Source organism: Gobio gobio (assembly GCF_949357685.1).
Source record: "Gobio gobio genome assembly, chromosome: 13".
NCBI classification, from domain to species: Eukaryota; Metazoa; Chordata; class Actinopteri; order Cypriniformes; family Gobionidae; genus Gobio; species Gobio gobio.
In genome coordinates, this window is record NC_137106.1 from 35,612,946 (window position 1) to 35,628,747 (window position 15,802).

At 40.2% G+C, this 15,802-nt stretch overlaps 1 protein-coding gene across 2 annotated transcripts in view; it reads left to right on the forward strand.

Annotated features, from left to right (window-relative positions):
* Positions 1–13,915, forward strand: part of emilin1b (elastin microfibril interfacer 1b) — a 41,660-nt gene extending 27,745 nt beyond the window's left edge. The window contains exons 2-8 of one of the 2 annotated variants that reach the window (XM_079832272.1): positions 904–1,026; positions 6,580–6,794; positions 7,701–9,857; positions 10,243–10,359; positions 10,652–10,669; positions 11,052–11,186; positions 11,278–13,908. In XM_079832272.1, coding sequence (XP_079688398.1) covers positions 904–1,026; positions 6,580–6,794; positions 7,701–9,857; positions 10,243–10,359; positions 10,652–10,669; positions 11,052–11,186; positions 11,278–11,600 — 3,088 coding nt within the window. In that variant the 3' untranslated portion in view covers positions 11,601–13,908. Of the gene's footprint in view, positions 1–903; positions 1,027–6,579; positions 6,795–7,700; positions 9,858–10,242; positions 10,369–10,651; positions 10,670–11,051; positions 11,187–11,277 lie in introns of both variants that reach the window. The other variant, XM_079832273.1, reaches the window with a different exon arrangement.
* Positions 13,916–15,802: the final 1,887 nt, after the last annotated feature.

Here is a 15,802-nt window from a genome sequence, read left to right on the forward strand (position 1 = left end):
CAAATGGGATGGGTCATCTGTTAAATACTGCTATGCAATGACCTATTAGGATCAACTGTCAAACTGCTAAAAAAAAAAAAAAAATATATATATATATATATATATATATATATATAGTATTAATATAGTCATTTAAGAGTAATTTTATTTTTTATTAATGTGACTTCTTGTAGAGTGAGACACCAAAACTTTTGAATGGGGCCACATTTGGTGGAACCCATACTGAGTTTAAAACGAATGAGAAGAAATTATATTCATTGCAGCTGCAATTAATGTTTTTTATATGATTCAGATGCATTGGAAATCACATGTTTACGTGGCCTCTGAGAAGAAACAGTTTTTTTCTTTCTTAAGAGACACACAGCATGAGTCCAATCTTTATTGCAACTGTCTGAGGGTGTAACTTAAGCTTAATTCATGAGGGCTTAGCGAATAACCACAGAAGAAAAACTGCTCCTGCGTTACACACAGCAGACAAGCACATAGTTTGTTGTCCTTACTAGTAGACTAAAACAAAACAGGGATGAAACCAAAGATGAGATAAGTGATGCAACCCGGTTTTACTGTAGTCAGCGTGAAGCCCAACAGATGTTTGTATTCCCATTGCATGCAGCAGAGATTGGAACTGCTTGATTCCTGAGCTTGTTGACATTGGTGTGAGGGACATTGTCCACTAAGGGAAGCGAGAGACTATTTATTTGCAGATTTCTACTAATTTATGAGGCCAGAGGACACAAGGACTGTAAATCTAACACAGGCGCTAGTTTGAGCTCACACAAGGGGAGATGTGCTTTAAATTTGCCACTATCTTTGGAGACCTTTTCTAGTTCATGTTTTAAATGGTGTACATCTGTGAGTTCCATTCCTACAAGAATGCTAACTACATGTGTATTTTTCTTACAGAAACTGGTGTGCATATGTGGTGACCAAGACAGTGAGCTGTGTGGTGGAAGATGGAGTGGAAACTTACGTGAAGCCTGACTATCAGCCATGTTCATGGGGCATTCAGTGCACCCGTGTTGTAGCGTAAGTATGTCCTTTTGTCACGAATAGCTTGTTTTGGTTTTGTTTTCTCTGTGTTCTGTTCCCGTTTTGCTTGGCTGATTTGCAAGTTATGCTCCGTTCCAGGCAGGTTTTTGAGCCTGAAAGTTACGACTTGAAACCACTACTCGTGACTTTGTAGCATTCCAGGCAATGTCACGCCAAATTGCCTGAGCGCAAGGAATTGTGGTAGCTAGATGTAAACAAAGCATGGCGGACCGTACGCTCATTTACTCCTTTACAATCATTTCTATCGCCAAAGGTGCTTACTCCTTGCTTTTTTGAGAGAAACGGTGGAGAAAAAACATAAGGCAAGAGAAGCTGTTATACCTTTTATTTTACGTTATTTGCATATTCCCACCGCATCCATAGGGGCTGCCATTGTTGTTTCGCGGGCTATGTGATGTCAGAACGCATAACTGGGAGTACATCGATCTATTACGAGTTCACAGCTGGGAAGTCACGGGTTTGACTGCCGTTCCAGTGCCCTTTCACGGGTAGAAGGTTGGAAAAACACGGGTCATGGGTTGCTTGGAACGCAGCATTAGTTTCCATGGTTCTTAATTATTTAACACCTGTTCTTTTTCAGTTAATCATCCCCAGTGTATTCAAGCTCTCAATTCCTTGTGTTCCATTGTCCGGTCTTGTCGATGTTAAGTAGTTATTTTAATTTGTTTCTCCTGCAAACTCCTGTGTTTTATATTGGTGGATTAATAAAGACTATTTTGATTCTACTCGTTCGCCATGAGCTTTGTATACAACTACCATGCCTGAAAGGAGACCGGACCGAAATATGGATTTTACCGACAGTAAACCTGCTTTATTTGGACCACAAGCATCAGTTCCTCAAGGTCCACACCCAGAGATTTTTAAAGCTGGCGTGCTACACCACCTTCCCATTCCCTGTGCATTTCTATTTTGTACGTTTGAAAGCGGATACGAAAGCACGCCTGCCCAGTGTGGGTCCTCGGGGGAAAATCGCAGAGTATGTGGAGTTGGTTCTGGAAAACAATAGAGTGGCTAACACCATCTGCCCAGCGGAGGATATTTTCAGCCCCATTCCGGACCAAGAGCCCAGCCAGCCATCACCCGCAATGCACAAGCCCCACTGTGAGGCTGACCATGTGTGTAAGCCGATCACATTGTCTGTAATCGTGTGACAGCTAGTTGAGTATGAGGGAATGGAGGAATACCCCACCCATACTCCCACCACTGAGGGTGAGCTGAAGCTGACATCTGCAATATTTCATGACTTAAAAGAGGATGCTTAAAAGAAAATGATAAAAGAATGCTAGTTTTCCCATTCATTTTTTTGTAGAAAAATGTATATCACTAATGACCCGAGGTGTTCGTTTAAGGGTTAATCTCCCGTGCCTGCTGGTCCCATCCAGCATGAAGTCTCTTGTCTTTTCACTGGTTCTGTCCAGTTCAGAGTCTCCTGTGCCCCTGCTGGTTCCACCCAGCCCAATGTCTCTTGTGTCTCCAGAGTTCCCGCCCATCCTCTCTCTCCTGCCTCCTCTTCAGAAGAAGTCAGCCAGTCCATTAGCCCCGCCTCCGCTGGTTCCCTTCAGCCCCTTGGCTTCTCCTATAACATCACACGGTGTCGATTTGCCTTGAGTCTGGAGATCTCCAGCATCGCCTAGACAAGTGGAGCCCCCGGGTCTGCTGATCCCATCACTCCACCTTGGCCTTTCGACCTATCCACTACACCTTGGCTCTTTCCTCCCTCAGTTCCACCAGAGACCATCGTCCCTGCGACTCTACAGGGCTCCTTTGTCCGTCTGGCTTCGCCTTGGTGAGACGTCATTCTGCCTGTGCCACAGACTTACGAGCAGTCTGCGGCACTCCGTTTCTCCACCTCTTTGGCTCCGCCCAACCGCATCCTTATAATCCGCCTCAGTTGTCAGGCACCCTGGCTCAACCTTGGCCACACGTCGATGCAGCTTCGCCTTGGCCTCAGGACCATCTGTGTCTCCCGGTCCCATCTGCTCTCCGTCTGCACCCAGGGTTCCACTTCCATCAGCCTCATCTCCATCAGTCGTCCACCTGGTGTCATCAGCCAAGTCTCTACCATGGCTCCCTCTGGGTTACCGCCTTGCTTCTTCTAGTCCTGGATCCTCCCTGGCTCCTCCCACCTTGGTTTCTCCCACCGTCGCCCTCAATGGTTTCCTGTCCTTCTCCTGTTCCACATCCTCCCCGGTGTATTTCTTGTGTTCCATTGTCCGGTCTCATTGAGGTAAAGTAGTTGTTTTAAGTTGTTTCTCCTGCGAACTCCTGTGTTTTCTGTTGGTGGATTAATAAAGACTGTTTTGATTCTACTTCTTCGTCATGTCCTTTGTATACAACTACCACGCCTGACACCTTTTATCCATATTGGACTTTTTTCGTATATCCAAAATTCTTAATGTTTAATAACTTCCCTAAATTATAAAATTATTATGTCAGTATATTCAGTATATATTTCTGAATATAGAGAGTTGTTTGTGTTCCTGTCAGAGCTTTAAGCCTAAAATGTATTTTTTCAAACAAAATGCAGCCCATGTATTTTTTCAAACAAGTAATTTTATGTTGCTTCATACAGGGCTTATAGCTGCAAAACCACGTTAGATATGGTTTGGGACATGGCAGAAGTTTTCTAGCTGGTCCAAAATGATAAATGATAAATTTCAACACAACTTTTGATCACAAATTTGAAGGCTGCTTATTGATCATTGAACGTTAAGGTCATTTTAAACAACTATGTAGTGTTGTAGTCAAGACCCCCAAATCCGAGACCAAGTCGAGATCAAGACCAATGTTTCTTGAGACCAAGACAAGACCAAGACTTTGAGGGGTTGAGACCAAGACAGGACGAGACCGAGTCAAGACCACTCCTTAAATTCAGAGATCCACATTACCACCTGAGAAATGACTTATAACTTACAATAAATGACTTATAATAAATATAATAAGAATAAGACACTATAGAGCTGTTACCAATCAAACGAAATCATTAACAACAAAATGAATCTTCACTACAGAAGATGCATCTGAATTGGTAAATTACAAATGCATAAATAATGTTGAGGATAATGTTTAAAAAAATGTGAATGCTTGTTAAAGCAATATCATGTTTGCAGTCATGCTCAAATTTGTGAAGACAGCTCTCTTGCTCTTGTGATATTGGTTAATTATCACGTTATGAATCCAGATCTCGTACAATAACTTTTTGCAACAATATCTTGATTTTTGTGAGCATTTGTGTTAATTGTTGGTGACATTTTGTCACAATCCCTAATTAATTTCTGAATCGGCACAATAAATAAATCAAATTAGAAATAAGTTATTGATTGCATCTGAAGTGAGTTTTACATCCAATCGCATTAATGATGTTAACAAATACCAGGCAGTGCAATGGCAATTTAGAAATATCCCAGCAGTTGTGGTCTTGAAACAAAATCCTGGGTCCTCTTAGTCTGAGACCAAGACAAGACAGAGTAAAAATGTGGTCTTGAGACCAAGACCGGTCTCGAGTACAACAACACTACAACTATGCATTAATTTATGGAGAGCTTATGACCTACTAGCTTTGTTCTGCCTTAAGAACAAATGGTGCAATCAAATTCAGTACAGTGTTAGTTACAAACTATCTAGTAGTTACTAAGCCTCTATTGTGTGGCCTTTTAAGTAAGTGTAAGAACCTACGTACAGCAGTTGCAACCCTACCCTAAGTTTTACAGTATGAATGATGTAACTTGCTAATGTAGGTGGAAAAATAAATAGTCTGCTTTTGCATGTGCCATGAAACGGACCCAAAAGTTGTGTACCATTTTTTGTATATTATTTAGCTTAATGCTAGTTGTATATTACTTTATTATGTCGCCATAGTACATTCGTGTTATGTATCTATTTGTTGATATAAACGTGCACCTATCGGACTTCAAATCAGTCAGAGAATTTAAAGTGAAAGCAAGTCTGTTTTTCTGGCCTTTATTTAGTGCACTTTAAATAAGTGGAACCATTATGAACTACATCAGCTAACTTTAGACAGGAAACAGATGTTGAAAGCGATCACATCATCATAACATTCATAGACACCAGCATATATACCACAATACATTTTACTGGAAATCTGAGTCATTAAAACATAAGAAATACTAAAAACATTGTGTTTACATAGTAAACCTAATGTCAACAAATGGAGAGATAAACAGAATGTGGTTTGAGGACACCAGGATTAGAAAGTTTGTGCAGTTGCGAGGTGGTTTCCAGTTGTTGGCAACATACTCAACTCCAGCTGGAAAAGCTTAATCCAACTCCTTTAGATTCAGTACACACACACACACACACACACACACACACACACACACACACACACACACACACACACACACACACACACACACACACACACACACACACACACACTAATATGTATGGAATGAGGTGGCATGTCATTCCAAACTCTACAACCAGTGCACCACAGGAATTAGGCTTAAAACCTACTAAAATACCACCACTTATTTTTGCACTCACTCTGTAGAGTAGGGTGACCCCTTTTTCTCTTTTTCTTCTCACAGGGGTCAGGGAACAAACAGAGCATGGAGACAATAATTCAGTGGCTTAAGAATTATAACCAAAAGTCATGGGAAAAAAAGAAATGCTGAAATGGTTTCTTATTCCACCTTTTTATTGTGCTATTACATGGGTTCAAGGCTTACTGTAATTATATTTTAGTTTATTTGAATGACAGAGAACTTCAGACCTAGACAACTGGTCAGAATTATGATGTAAATAAAATGGCTCTGATGAGATGGACTTATACCACAATCCTCTATAAAAAAAAAAATTTCAAAACCCTTAACCATAAGTATTACATTTCCACAAGTAAATGTTTTTTTTTTTTTGTTGTGGATAATAAAACATACAAAAAGATCCCATAGAATTAAGGAGTGGTCCATGTCATATCTAAGGATGTGCACTGTTTCTACCATTGTTGCTCACCCAGCCCTTCATTGAACAAGACGTTTATACAGCTGGCCAGCATATGTCTGTGCAGCAACTAGCTGAAGTCATATGAATGTGCGGAGACATAATTTTGAAACATATATGGTATGTCTTCCTCCATTCTTAGGCCAAAAATTGTATGCACTCCAGGCTGAATTTTTCATGTGAATGTCTGTATGTGTGGGTCTCGCTCTAACAGCGATGGGCAGAATCTATTTTTTTGAGAAGAGTCTTGCAACACAACATCCCAGAAGGGATCAGTTTGTTTAAAGTGAGAGGTCTGTTTAATGTGGAATATAAATATACAGAATGGTAACTTGTAAGGTACTACATGTAGGCTACTAAGCCTGCATAGTTTTTGTTGTTTTAGATGGTATTGATTGTATTCTTTCTTTGTAGTTTGTATTAGCATATCATTTGTCTTGTTTGTTTCTTTCTCAGTCCCATGTATTTCACAATTCAATTTAAACAATGCAAGTCAGGAAATACTGAGACATGGCTACAAGCTAGAAAATGTCAGGCTTATTTATATGTTTTTTATGTGTCTTACAGGTACAGAACATACATGAGGCCCAGATACAAGGTGGCTTACAAAATGGTAACAGAAATGGAGTGGAAATGCTGCCATGGATTCAGTGGAGAAGACTGTAATGATGGACCAAACGGGGGATCTGATACTCAGATCTCAACAAGCAGACCTTGGCCTAGACCTTCACAACCAGGACAAACTGGAACTGGTACTGGCCATGGACAAAGTGGAGGGAATGGTAAATCAATGTTTTCTCTAACAACTGGTGCTTTTCCATGGAGCATTGTATTCTGATTACAATCGGTTTAAAAGTCAAATCTGAATGAAAATGCTCCATGTAAACACCTCAATCGGAATAAAAATGCAGATACCGATTGAAATTTCGGTAACACTTTATTTTGATGGTCCCTTTTGAACATTCTGTTGACTATAAGTAACTTTGCAACTACATGTCAACTTATTTTACTAACCCTAACCCTACAAGTCTACTAATAATCTACTAATACTCTAATGAGAGTTAGTTAACATGTAGGTGCAATGTTACTTACTGTATAGTCAACAGAATGCTTTAAAGGGACCATCAAAATAAAATGAAACTGAAATTTCCATTGGTTTGGTATAAACCTTTTCTAATCCATTCGATAGGATTGAACGAATTGGAAACCGAAACATGAAAGTTTTGTGTATGTGCAATGACGTAGAAATGGCATAATGACGTATGACTCACGGAATTTCGTCAAACAACGTTGTTGCTTTCTTTGGACTCAAATCTACAGACAAGGCATTTTAAGTGCGGGAAGGGGCGTTTTTACCGCTTGATTAATATATGTATCATGGCACAAAGCTTCATGTGCTCGTCATCTCCTAATTAGGACTCGAAATAGATAAATATTAAGTCCGCTTTTTAAAACAAAGAAAAAGAGGATGGTTAATATGCGCTAACAGTGGGGAACTCAGTGGGATTCATGCAGTGTGTGCATGTCAAAAGATTTTGAAGCACATCAGCCCTTGTTACTTCTGTATCTGCATCTTTCAAACACTTGATAACATCCAAATATATATAACTGAGGCTTAATGAAAATCCTCTGAAACGTTAAAACTACATAATGTCTAAATATAAGCATTGTGTTTGATCTTTGCCTAGGGCGAGGTGACAATGACAAGATGAAACAACTGGAGGACAAAATCCAGAGGTTGACCAAAGACCTAAATGACCTGCAGACAACGCTGCGTGGAATGAACGAGAAATTCCAAGAAGAAATGCGCAAACCCGGCTTTAATGGCGGCAAAACACCAGCTGACGCAGCCCAGCCTGAAATGAAAGAGACTATCCATAACATTCAGACCAAGCTTGATCAGTTGGACAACCGTACTCAAGCTCATGACAAGACTCTAGTCAGCATCAATAACCACCTTGTGAATGGACAGGGTGGAAGCAATGATCTAGACACTGGGGGAGTAGGAGGAAACAAGTTCAACACCTTGAAGGAGGAAATCCTCCGAGAGCTTGAACGTCGAGTGTCGCTTTCTTGTTCTGCCTGTCAGTCTGGAGTAGAAGACCTAAGACGGCAACAGCAACAAGATCGAGAGAGGATCTTGGCTCTGGAAAAGCAGATTAATGCCATGGACCAGCGTCACCGCCAGACTCTTGATGGTTTGCGTCGAGACCTCAGCCGGTCTCAAGGCTGCTGTGACACTGTGGTGGACCTCAGAGGACGTCTTAATGACATGGACAGGAAGATAAAATCCACATCGGAAGCCTATGACAAGCTTCAGGATCGTCTGAACAGGGAACTAGGAGGAAATGGAGGTGGTGGAAGTTTTGGAGGAGGAACAGGCGGCCAAGGACAAGTTCCTATAATAATTCCAGAAGATCTTTTCAATGATAATCTAAAAGACCTGGAAAGACGGCTCAACAACACTGTCCAGAGGGCAGAGGAAAACTGTGCTTATATGGAGACTAACATACAGGATTCGTTACAGCAGGAACTCCGAAATCTTCGCAATGAACTCAATAACCGTATTCTTGACCAGGACTACAGAATTACTGCCATGGACCGTGATATAGGAAGGGTTAAAGAAACTGTATTTGATCTTGATAAGCGTCTGTCTCGCCTTGAGAATACAACATCGTTTATAGACAGGAGGTTAAGCGAATGCTCTGGGTGCTCAGGCCCAAGTTCTGTTCCAAGACCGGGCAGTAGTAATGATTCAAGGTCTGGCGACACAGAGAAGTCTCTGGAGTGGAGAGTCGTTGCAAATGAAGACAAGATCAAGAAGTTTGACACACGACTCAAGGATCTCTCTGTGTCCGGTGACTCTCTTGAGGATAAGGTTATCAACCTCAGCTATGACGTTCACAAGATCAAATCTATAACTGGAGACAATGGGGAGCACTTCAACAGGATTGTAATGGAGATTGAGAACTGTGAAGTGTGCAGCACAGTGGAAGATGATCTGAAGAAACTCAAGAACATCACAAGCCATGCCATGGACAGATGGCAGAAGGAAACTAACTACATTAAAGGGAAATTTGACTCTGGTCAGACGGGTTGTGTGGATGTGTGTTCTGGTTTACAGGACGAGATGGATCAGTTGAGAAAGGAGGTACAGAAATGCAGTGGCCAATGCAAGATCACCCTGAATACTCCTACAGGAACGGAATCAGGAACAGGTCACCTGGATGACCCACAAAAACCACTGGATGGACATAGTGTCATCAGCAGTAATACCGGTGACCTCAGGTCAATCCAGGGAGAACTGTCTGAGGTCATCTTAACCTTCAGCTCCATCAATGACACACTAAAAGGTCTGGAGCATGTGGTCCAGAAACATGACAGCGTTATCACCGACCTTGGAAACACCAAAGACAAAATCATTTCTGAAATCGACAAGATCCAGCAGGAAATGACAGAGCATATAGAAGATAGTAGGGTACGCTTTGATAATGTTGATCAGGACATACGCCGCTTTGGGAACAACTTTGTGGTTGAGATGGGTGACTGCAAGAGGACTGGTGATGGTCTGGATAAGAGGCTCTCTAAACTCGAAGTGGTTTGTGGCCGGTTTGACTCTGTCACAGATAATATCCAGAAGATCAAAGAAGGCCTGAACAAACACGTGTCTAGCCTGTGGAACTGTGTCAGTGGGCTAAACAACACAGTGATTTCACACAGCGGGTTTATTGAGATCCTCCAGAACACGCATCTGGACGATATCCACGGCAAGATCAAGAGACTCAACTCCTCAATGGTCCATGTCCTCAAGGAGTTCCAGAGCTTTACTGAGGATGACTTAACAGGTCTGACTTAGAAAGTCTATTTGTATTTGCTAACATCTTAAAAGTCATGTTAAGATTAATTACAATTTGACAGCATCTGGAAAATATTTCCAGCATCAACGGACATAGCTCCAGCTTTTTAATGGATAATATTAGGGTTGTGCATTATTCAGAATTTAACTGAGAATGGTTTCAGAATGCATTACTTTGTGTTGAAAGTCTTTGAATTGCATTTCAGTAAATGTATCCTCATGGCATTCCAATTTAAATCCCAATTCAATGTCCTGCGGGGTGTGGCCAATTAAATTCAAACTCATGAATTGAAAGTGGGACAATTCTTGAATTCTGCACAACCCTGATTGATATGGGAAGAGGAAAAACTCTTCTAAATTACTTCTGATTATAGGTTTACCGGGACCACCAGGTCCCCAGGGAGAAAGAGGGCTCCTTGGTCCACAGGGGCCTCCAGGTAATGATGGACCACCAGGTATTCAGGGATTACCAGGGCCAAAAGGACCTCCTGGTGAGAAATGTTTTCTTTTTTTGTCCATTCATTTGTGTCATGGGGATAATAATGCAAAAATGTTGTCATCATACTTTATTTACTTATTTGGAGGTCCGCTGAATACTGTATTTTTCTTATACGGAAAGCAGAACCACAGATTTTTATGTATGATCTTTGTTTATAAGATAAGAATGACATGAGGATGAGTCCATTTCAAAATTACAATTGAAAACTTTGGGTGAGCTACACACGTTTCATATTATATGACACTTGCATGTGACTCACATTTAGCTTTTTTGTCCTATTTTAGGTCTCAGGGGAGAGCGAGGTATGTATTCAATTTGCTTTTAATTTTTGTAGCAGCCATATCTTAGTCAAACACTGAGGTTATTTTGATGTGTGCCAATCAATGTCTGGAATGAAGGCAAGAATTCACTGAGATATGTGTAAAGTGTCTGTTTGTATGAGAGTCAGCGATTTGCTTTTCAGTCTTGAGTGTTGCAGCATGTGGTCTGTTGTTATTGTCAGTACTGGGTCAGTAGTTGAGCCAAAGGTCAGCAGCTGATCACTAAAACTGGTTGTGTAAAGCAAGTCTATATTAGACTGAGAATATAGGGATACATTTAGGGCTAGGAATCGTTGATGTCAGCAATTTGAAAATACATTTGAGGGCTTCCTTTTAAAAATATACTGTTGTTAACTTCTATCAGGTATGGCCGGTGCAGATGCCACGATACCACATCTTTCCTTCTCAGCAGCTCTCACAAATCCCATGGTTACATCTGGAACGATCATTTTTGATAAGATCTTTGTAAATGAAGGAGACTTTTATAATCCACGGACAGGTAATCTTGGCACTGCCTATAAACAGTCTATTTGCATGTACACTTTTGCATGCATCAAAAATAATGTTTTTAATCTTTCTCTTAAATACAGGTATCTTTACTGCACCACTGGATGGACGCTACTTCTTTAGCGCTATCCTGACGGGCCACAAAAATGAGAAGATCGAAGCTGTACTTTCCAAGTCCAACTATGGCATGGCTCGGGTAGACTCGGCGGGTTACCAACCGGAAGGGTTGGAAAACAAACCAATGGCCGAAGCCAAACCAACACCAGGTTCTCTGGCTGTCTTTAACATCATCCTACCCCTTCAGATGGGCGACACAGTCTGCATAGACCTGGTCATGGGCAAACTAGCCCATTCAGTGGAGCCTCTAACTATCTTCAGTGGTATGCTTCTATATGGAAATGTGTAGGGGACTTTTAACTGATTAGCACTGAGACTAATCAGACTCAAAGAACCAGCAAAACGACGGGGCTAGAAAGAGACACTCTAAATGACGTTTATCCGCCTGGGATGGCGATGCACGCGGCGTGCATTGATTTTCCTTCGGTATTGTTTCCAATATTGCTAGACCTCCTATGAACTCCTTGAACAGAGAATATAGTTTTAAATGGAGGAACTGCTGCCCTTGATATGTAATCCTAACCCGCATTTTCGGAGAAGTGTTGTATCAAATACTACTGCAGGTTTGTGCGACCGATGTTGACAATGTTCTTATTGAGATATTTCCATGTTATATGAATCACAGACATGAGTTATGAATAATTTCTCATGCACCAAAGATGACCGTGAGGTCTGTTCGACTTCCCATGTATGCAACTGCACAGTAAATACTCTTCTGCCAAAGAGCTTGACTCACAGTCAGGGTTAAAGGTTAGGCTGATGGGTGCGGAATTTGGGAGTTTTGATTAAAGGAATTCATATTTTTGCTGTGAATGTTTAAATCCTGTGCTCCTTTATTTTCTGCTTAGAGTCAAGGAATGATTTTTAAATCTACAGTTTTGTTGCTATATTGCAAGTGCCAAGTTTTCCAGGAATAACATCCTGCTCTTACCAAAGATGCTTGTACTTAATTCAATATGTGGTTGGTAGTTAATGATTTCAGGACACATTCAATGTTATCCAACCTGACAATCCATGATGTATATCATTGCTTTCCATGCAAATTCTCCAAGTGCCTCTGGAAAGTTGCAAAAGAGATGGATGCATTGAAATCGTCATACCTCCGGCAGACGGTTTCTTCAATGGCTTCTAATCAACAAGAAATGGGTTTTTTTTTTTTTGTACATGCATCGTTCCGCATTTTTTGATCCCGTTGAAGCATTTACAAAAACATTCTACTGGAGTGGTGGACCGTTGCATTTTGCTCCATATTCATATTCCCATCTCACAGCCTGAGCTTTCAATGGAGATTATTATCAAACAGAGTCTGTCCTTAATGTGGTTCAACAAAGTGCCTTTGAAGAATAACAACGCTGAGGATTCAGAGGGTGTCCTTCATCAACCGATTCTGTCTGTGTGGTCTCGCTTGAATGTTTACTGTACGACAGCCCAAAGAATTTTGAACTACGCGACTTTTGCTTTTTCTTGTTTGAAACATGCTTGTGCAATTTTACAGATCATTGGGAGGAAAGATCTCTGTGTTACGCTACGGATTTTCATGTGGTCAAGAATGTTAAAAATGAAGGCTGCTATCTTTTATGTCTATGTTTCCTTCATTATTTTTTAGTTATAAAAAAGTTCCCCAGCTCATAAAATGGACATTACGGCAGCAATGTAAGCATAAAAACATCCATTTACATGTAAAAGAGACCAGATCTAAGATTTTATAGTTCCCTCTCATGGTTTAACCTGTTACCTTGAATGTGTACATTGGCAACACGTGTGTTTCAAATAAAGATATTTAATTTTACACATTTTAATCTCTGCTGAGCTTAGTATTTACAGGGTTTTGTCAGGTATATTGGATTACTGGAAGACATACCAAACACTAAGACTAAGCAAACTACTTTTCATTGTCTCAAACACAATGGAGAGCGTTCAGATACTCAAGAACTGTAATTCTGTTGAATAGAATTCCAGACAGTGATTGATGGTGCAAGTTTTGTCACTGTCCGTGACTTTTTTTTTTTTTTCTCTTCAACATGGAAAATACCAATACTGGAGTTGCTGGATCATTTGTCAAAGCAAAATTTGATTGAAAAAATGTCCTCAAATAGAAAACACCCCCTGTTTCTGTTTCTAAAAAGTATTTTTAGAGGCATGTGCAGAGAAACGGTGTGATTAAGGAGAGGAGTGCACAAAGCATTTAATTTTCCATGTCGCACGCCAGAGAAGTCATTTGGAGATTGGCTTGTAATTTAATGGAAAGAAAAACATTTCTAGGTGTTCATCCATAGTCATACTGGGATGTAGTTTACAATGAATAACGCCTTGTGTGTTGTCAAGTCACTAGTGTCTAGACAAAATGCTGGTAAGTGAACCTCATGCCCTCGCTCTGAAATGTGCCACCATGGGGAGTTTCCATGTTTTTCCATTTCTTTATTATATTGTATTTCTGTATTGCTTTTAATACTTTAACAACTCTAAATCTAGGCTGTACCGAAGGCCAAACATATGGGGTTTTTTTCTTTTCTCTGTTAAAGTCAACATGAAACTGCATTCACAACCCAATTTTACTTCTGTAACGTAACATATTTACGAATTAAACGGAATGTTCAACAAGTAAATGTAGGATGAAACTTGATTTTATCCATCAGGAATTGTATCGTCCAAAGTACAGTACGGAGACTATGTGAATTTTCAATGGAGCGTGGATGAAACAAATTGGCATGCACATTAATAGAGGCTTTTTGACCAGAATGTGGAGACTAAAGCTTAACTTCACCCTCGACAGCATCTCGACATAGCCAAATAGTAATGCTTTTTTAAGAGCTATAGTATTTTACTGCACTAACTATTGTCAACATTTTCGGAAAAGATGCATAACTTTCAACAACTATTTAGCCTATTGTTATTTGGCTATTGGTTATTTTGTCTACTCAGCTCATATTCATGTTTGCGGCCAAGTCAAAAAGGAAAGTTGCTTCAGAGGCAGAGCAAGTTATTACATTCTGATTAAATATTTAGAATTGTTTTTCTTTGGAACAATGTGCACTGATGAATCTTTGCTAATGGGGCCGTGTTTGAGGCTGGAAAAGTAAGAACTACTATAACAACAATCAACACATTATTTATACATACACGACTATGTCAGTGATTACTACAGATTTCTAGGCATACGATACAGTAAATATTTCCACAACTTTGAGAAAAGGGTGCATTTTATATGCAAAGAAGTTGTGTTTGTGTAATTATTTTCTAAGCAACTTTCAGACAGATATTGTCAGAGAGACAGGGTGTCATTATTGCACATTGGGTGTGGTAAAAGAATCCGTGTAGTGCTGGCCAGCTGTGTCTAAATGGGATTGGGTGGGAAAATGTCACGTATCCTGTTTGTCTTTCATCTTTGTGCACTTATATTCAGCTGTCTTCCTCCTCCTCTTGTTCTCTGCATACAGTGCAAACACACAGGCCTGTGCTCCCTACTGCTGCAGAGATGCTTGCCAACTCTTCAGTATCAATCAGGGAACAATATCCCTGAACTCCTCATAACTCATAAGATTTATTAAAGCACTGCTGAATTGTATACTCACTAATTTACTCTTCAATACAGAACATTTTGCAATTTGATCATTCTAAATTGCCTGCACAAATTGCTTATTTGGCTCAAACTATTTAAATGAATAAAACTATTAACACACACACACACACACACACATATATATATATATCCCAGTCAAAAGTTTAGAATAATATTTTTTTAAGGGCCAAGCGACTAAGGTGCGAAGGCACCTATTGAAATCGTTAGCATTCTTATTATTCTGCTTCTTCTTCTTCCGCCATGGGAGTCTATGGCAGCCCATAGAACCGCTTGCGGGAAAGTTATGAAATTTGGCACACAGATAGAGGATAGTCCCGACTGTCACTATAGCAAATCTGGAGTCTCTAACTCTACCTGCTAATAAGTTTTGAACCATAAGGGCTAGAAACAAAATTCTTTTTTCCACTGAAAAACCTACTTTTGTAAACTCCTCCTAGGCCGTTGCTCCAATTTTCACAAAAATTTAACCAGATCATCTTCAGACCATGCTGACAAAAATTTATGGAATTCAAGTTGATTTCTCAAATAGTTTTTGATAAACCCGCAAACAAATTTTACGTAGCGGTTGCGAAAATACACCTATAGGGCTATATCTCTGCAACACTTTATTGTATTCAAACCAAACTTGGTACACGTCATCACAAACATGACCTGAGGTAACATGCAGCGTTTCGGCGTAGCACCACCTACTGGTCCGGAGATCCAAAAAAAATAGCTATTTTTGCTTATAACTTCTGAACCATTTGTCCAAAAATCATAAAAGTGATTTTGTTAGATTCAGGACGGCATGCCGAGTCGTCTGATATCCAAATGTACCATATCGGCCATTTTAAATTATGTGCTAAACTGCGATATTTTATTAACAAATGAACGGATTGTTACGAATCTCGGTATGGGTCATCAGCACGATG